This window comes from Urocampus carinirostris, chromosome 16, assembly GCF_059441175.1.
Source record: "Urocampus carinirostris isolate Australia breed hairy pipefish chromosome 16, RoL_Ucar_1.0, whole genome shotgun sequence".
In the NCBI taxonomy this organism is placed as follows: Eukaryota; Metazoa; Chordata; class Actinopteri; order Syngnathiformes; family Syngnathidae; genus Urocampus; species Urocampus carinirostris.
In genome coordinates this window covers 20,626,895-20,632,894 of record NC_142364.1, presented here as the reverse complement: position 1 = coordinate 20,632,894, position 6,000 = coordinate 20,626,895, and the positions used below count along the sequence as shown (strand labels likewise).

Below are 6,000 nucleotides of genomic sequence, written 5' to 3'. Positions count from 1 at the left end.
GGAAATGAACCAGTGAACGTTAAAAAAAAAAACCCATGTAGATGTTATTTTTCTTAAAATAAAGTCATTTGAAAAAAAACTAAAATGAAAACAAAATTGCACCTGGGTGTCTTTACAGAAGTCTTAAGAAGCTTTAGCTCCTTCCAATATTCAGTGTGAAATCTCACAGTTGCCATAATCCCGTAAATATTTTCTTTAAAAAAAGGAAAATAACAGGACGACTTCTAAATCATTAAATAAATCATTTAAATGAGTGTTTTCGTGCTTTTTTGTTACTTTCCACTCTAAACGAGATCAATTGTTGTTTACCTTTTTATTTTTATTTTATTTTTAACAAATGCACAATTACTGAACACTACACAAGATTAAATTTTAGTGAAGGAAATAAAAAAAACATAGAAGAAAAAAAACTGTAATAATAGTTTTAAAATCTAATCCCTAGATTTTCCCTGAATCATAACTGAATTGTGAGCCTCCAAAAAGACCCCCAACCCTCCAACTAGGCCACGCTTTGCATGCCAATTTTCTACCATGTGGCCCCCAAGCTTAAATGAGTTCGACACCCTTGCTGTACATATAAAGTTTATTGTTCCAAAAATATTCACACTGGAAGACATTTGTACAAAAACAACACATTGAAAAAGTTTTTTTACATGCGGACGTGTAAAATAAATAGACAATGTTTCCTGCAACAGGTAAGAATGAAAGTAAACGAAGATAAATCCGAGAGCTGCAATGTTTGCTGTTGTCTTGGTAACGCTTGGTCCACCATCACTCCCCTTCTCACCACGTCTTTCCGATAGACTGAATGTGTTCTTTGGCTTTCATCCTCAAGGACGCGATGCTGGAGTTCCTGGGGTCTGACGAGCACTGGTAGGCCGGGCACAAGGTCCCCATACGGGACAAGTGGGGTCCTGGCCCCAGGGCGGGGCCCCCGAGGAAAGAGGATGCCACAGAGGGAGAAGACGAGGGGGCGTAAGGGCCCCCGCCTCCCATGAATCCCGGCAGCGACTGCAGGGCGGCGGCCCCGATGGGGGACGACAACCAAGGCTCCAGGGAAGATGTGGCGGGTGGACGCCCGAAAGACAGCAAGGAGGGCGGCGGGGCAGTTTCTTGAAGTTTGATGGAGTTGACTTCCAGCTTCTCCTGACGTCGCCACTTGGCCCTGCGGTTCTGGAACCAAACCTAGGAAGCAACCAAAATGGAGTTCAATTGATGACTCATCGTTCCAAAACATTGATAGGATACTTTGAAAAGTTTATTGTGGCACTGTTACGTAACACTGTACTAACTTTTTTAAGAGACACTGCGTTATATTTGCCCACCGTATTTCGCCGGATTGTGTAGTGGAATTGAAAACAAGTACTACAAAGCACAGAGAACATTAAAAACTACTTAGTTTCAAAGAGACCAAAAAGCACAGTTTTTCTTCTCATATTTTTGCCTTTCAACAAAGTTTTTTTAGTACTTAGCAGCAAGATGGAAGACAATCACGTCAGCTCCCTCTAGGTGAGTGATACGTTTATTCTGTTTCTAGTATTAGACACCTGCACAGGAGATTTCCTAGGGTGCCAGTTCATTATTTTGACTATTATTGTACACAGATGTTCGTTGTTTTGACCATTACATAGTTGCTATCAGAAAATTATATTGCTGTTCCTTGATTTCTACAGCCATTAGGGCAGATATGCTTTCGTAACCTAAGATATTTAATATAAAGGAAGCACTGGGTGGTCTCTAAAACAGGTGGGAATTCCTTATCTGAAGGCTTCTCTCCCTGTCCACCTTGCAAGATCAAAACCTATGAATGTCTTCTCTGATTATTTGGAGTGCCTGCTAAAGTTTGAACCGTGAGCTTCATGTTATTTAAAGTAAATACAACTTGCTAAACCTAATGCTATTTCTTAAATGCACGTTTATATGATAATTCATGTATTTCTGCTAGTATATTCAACTCATATTGTTTATTTTAATGAATGATATTTTTTTAACCACTAGGATACGCAAAATAATACACAATCTGCCTTTTAAAAAGTGTTTAAATTTCAAACATCTGAAACATAACTGGGGAAAAAACCTTTAAAAAGCCGAAGCTTTTTCTTTAAAAATCTCAGAATTCTGACTGCTGTCTTGTCTTTAAACACACCATGATTCCAGTGCAGAAAACCTACTGGGCTTTTCACTTGGTTTATTTTTTTCTTAGTTAAAGGGACACTGTGTAATATTTGACGACTAGATGTTTCCGTATAGTGTATTTCGACCAGAAACGAGTGCTATAAAGCACGAGGAAAATGCCCCACAATTGGATCACTAAAATGGAATCATGTTTTTTTTCGTACAACACAATTCTGAAAAACAGAATATGTTTGTTTAACATACAGTTTCACATACTAACTAAAAAAGTCTGGGTCATTTTGTTTCAAACAAACCCATTTTATTTTTCTCACAAAACGACCCATGGTCTGTGTGCCAGCAGTTTAATTAACTAGCAAATACCGTATGATCAATTTGACTTGAATAATGCCCTTAATTAATCATACATGAATCTAAGGCCCCCTGAGGATTTTAACATAGTGACTTTTACCAGAAACCGAATACTCTTCCTTTTTTTTTTCTTAGGTTTGGACAAACTGATTATCCTAACTGTGCCATAATTCAATAATATCTATATAGCAGTTTATTTTGGGAAATAATTAGGAAATTACAATATCTTTGAGACTGATGAGATTCTCGAGATATTCCTATTTTTTTCCATTTTATTATTAAAATATTGGACCAGGGCTATTGCATTTATTTGCAATTGAAGGGGTGCGTGACGCGTTTGGGTGTTGTATTGTGAACCAGAGGTCACCAAACCTTTTCCTCTGAGGGCCACATAACTTTTCCATTCTCTGATGAGTGGCCGCATCAGTTTGTAACCAAAAAAGTGAAGATTGTAGGAATGCCTAAATATAAAAAAATATTGTTTTTCCAGAAAGTCACTATCACATTACCCTTTTGGATTCTTCACAGAACTAAAGTCAGAAAAGAAATAATACCACTATTTATAAGATAAATAGTCACCAATAACTAGACAACCAGAGGTATCTTTTACATGCGAAAAGGCACTAGATTTTATCTAATCATCACACTATTTTTAATCACAGTACCAGAGGTAAATGTAATTTTGTTGTGCATCTCGCATGTTAATAATAAAATACATTTTCAACTCTATTCTAAGCATTGTACGTGACGAATTAAAGACATGGTAACATGTGAAAATCACAACAAAATTAGCATTGGTCTCTGGTACTGTGACTAAAGATGGAGTGAAAATGAGATAAACACATTGCCTTTTATATTTTTATCACAGGTAGTCTCGTGGTATTAGTTCAGTACAGGTTTGAAGTTTCAATTATAAATGTGAGTACAGATTTTTTTTATTAGATATAAAGAAATGCATGTAAAAATATTTTTTTTGTATTGTTCTGGGGGTCAAACTAAAGGTGGTGGTGGGCCGTATGGCCCACGTTGTGTAGTTTGGGGACCACTGTTGAGGATCCTATATAGGTTGACTGTACCTAAATAAATTATGATCAAGAATTAAATACTAAGGAAAAATATACTGTTGGTGAGATGGAAATGCGTCTTTTTTAAACCGTTTTTAATATTGTGTCATTAGTCATACTGCAAAAGATGTATTCCCCTGATAAACGCTATTATCATTATTGCTATATTTTTGTATTGTGCATGTGCCTAAATAAAAAGCCACAAACAAAATATTTGCCTTACCTGCACTCGGACCTCAGGTAGGTTGACTTTCAGGGCCAGCTCCTCCCGGCTGTACACGTCCGGGTAGTGGGACTTCTCAAAGGCCCTCTCCAGTTCGTGCAGCTGGAAGGTGGTGAAGGTGGTCCGGTTTCGGCGGTGCTTTTTTTTAGGGTTCTCGTCATCCGAAAGTTTGCAAGCATCCCGGTCCGGGGAGTCTGGGGGACAGCACATCCCTACAAGCGCAAATACGAATAGCTAGAGTTATTATTACTATGGGAGTTTGTGCGAAGGGTATGAAAACGATTGAAATTAGGGTACAACTAAAAAGGAACCCTTGTTAACAAAATGCCAATTTAAAATGCATCTATATAATGGAAAATTAAATTAAATTAAATCTCATCTTTACATACATGCCAACTCTTTGAAATCACAAAGCGGTAGATGTTATCGCGCAATCTATTTTTTACGCATAAAACTCAATATAAATATTAAAAAATAAACAAAAAATACACTAACTAACAACTAGTGCCTTTTTAAAACCGGAAGTAGTAAACCTTTACCAAAACAGAAAACTAATGCGATCGTTGGAGAGGTTTATTCACGCATGAAGACTTTGTCTTGCTTTAAAATAATACAGCAGAAGACTAAAATACGAGTCTTCAGTTAAGATTTTCTGTTTTTGCTTACATTTGAAAAATAATGTTTGCTTTCAAAACGTTTTTTTTATCTGTCCTGGTAGTGTAACACATACAACGCTAGAGTTTATGACATACATGTCAACCTCAGCCAATTACCGGTACTTCCCTTATTAATGATGTTAATTCCTCTTATTAAGCAATAATAAACCTTACTAACACAACGCGGCACCCATTTACTCACAGCAAGATGGCCTATGTAGAACAAAAATACATTGAGTACAATTTTTTATTTTATTAACCAAATAAATATGTCCGTTTTTCTTTGTTGTTTCCCCACTTACTGTAAATTGTGTTGCTTGTACGTAGCAGGGATTTTTTTTTTTAAATCCCGTTCAAAAATATTCAAACGGCGTAAGCCTACACAATTTGAAATTATCAAAAATCCTATAGAATAAGGGGAAAACGTAAAAATTGACAGGAATTTGGTCCGTAAGATTTAAAACGCATTCACTGAATTCATCCAATTAACAAACATTTAATTAAACAAAACGTCACCGTCGTTAAAAAGGTGAAAATTCGATGTAAGCTAGAGTAAATAAGTTTGCCTTCTAAAATATATAAAGTAAAAGCTAAGAATAAAAGTAAAGTTATTAAATGCTTTTGAGGGCCTTTTAGTGTCCAAAAAGGGCTACATTTAATACACTATTATAGTTACTTAAGTTGTAAAATGTTAAAATAAAAAGCCTACTAATAATTATAAAAAAATAATTAAAACGAACATTACATTTGAAAGCAAACCAAATATAAAGTAAAATATTGCACGAATTAACACGAGTAGATTGTTGCAAACACGAATTTAAAACAAAATAAACGTTTTAATTATAAGTGAAGTAAAGGTAAAACCATAAACTGAAATCAAGCAAAGTGAATACACTCAAACAAATAATAAGATTCACAAATTTAACGAATAAATATTTCATGAAATTCCGATCACGTACCGTCCAAAGTTTGCGCAAATTGACTATGCTGAACATTTCGTTCGCGGCCGTCTTTGTCGCCAACTTTTGTCATGTTGCAGGTGACCGATTTGTGGAAAAGAAGGTCCTCCTTGAAGCCAAGAATGGCCTCGATGCTGTGCGTCCTTGTCGGCTGCTGCTGCTGCAATCTCTCGTTCATCATCATCATAGTCATCATTTTCTTCCTCCTGTGGGAAATTGATCCAAGCAGCCACATGGGACGGCGGCGACTGTCATGAAATGTCACCCTGGTGTTACGGGGCATCCCCGGCTTTTAAACGAACGCATCCCGCCCTACCTGGTGACGTCACGGAAGCAGGGGACGTCCCGGATTCTGCTGGGGCGGGCGGGGCCAAATACGCATCACGTGTCAAGACCTACTTATGTCCATCTTAAAATCATCTTTTCGCTCCTCCAGATGTCGTGTTTTTTCAGTCTGAGAGCGCGGGAACCCAGAAGGAAGATTAAAATGGCAGATTAAGGTACAACAGAATAATAATTATGATTTCTCGCCAGGATTGCCAGATTAATATTTCATCCAGAAAGGAAGCCTCGTCAGTAGGAGGGGTGTGATTGTTGGTGTTTGGCTAACTTGA

The 6,000-nt window shown here is 37.0% G+C and overlaps 1 protein-coding gene across 1 annotated transcript; it reads right to left on the bottom strand.

The window, feature by feature from the left end:
- Window positions 1–609: 609 nt before the first annotated feature.
- rax (retina and anterior neural fold homeobox) lies at window positions 610–5,634 on the bottom strand. The gene is made up of 3 exons (XM_088356268.1): window positions 5,387–5,634; window positions 3,772–3,983; window positions 610–1,185 (listed from the first exon to the last, which is right to left on the bottom strand). Exons 1-3 carry the CDS (start codon window positions 5,619–5,621, stop codon window positions 784–786), a joined length of 849 nt encoding a protein of 282 aa, XP_088212394.1. The 5' UTR covers window positions 5,622–5,634; the 3' UTR covers window positions 610–783.
- Between the last annotated feature and the right edge of the window lie 366 nt (window positions 5,635–6,000).

Excerpts from the sequence above, each read along its gene's own strand:
- rax (XM_088356268.1), bottom strand. The coding sequence starts at position 5,621 with ATGTGGCTGCTTGGATCAATTTCCCACAGGAGGAAGAAAATGATGACT. Across the intron at positions 3,984-5,386 it reads ATTTGCGCAAACTTTGGACG|GGATGTGCTGTCCCCCAGAC; the intron begins GTACGTGATCGG and ends TTGCGCTTGTAG. Across the intron at positions 1,186-3,771 it reads TACCTGAGGTCCGAGTGCAG|GTTTGGTTCCAGAACCGCAG; the intron begins GTAAGGCAAATA and ends GTTGCTTCCTAG.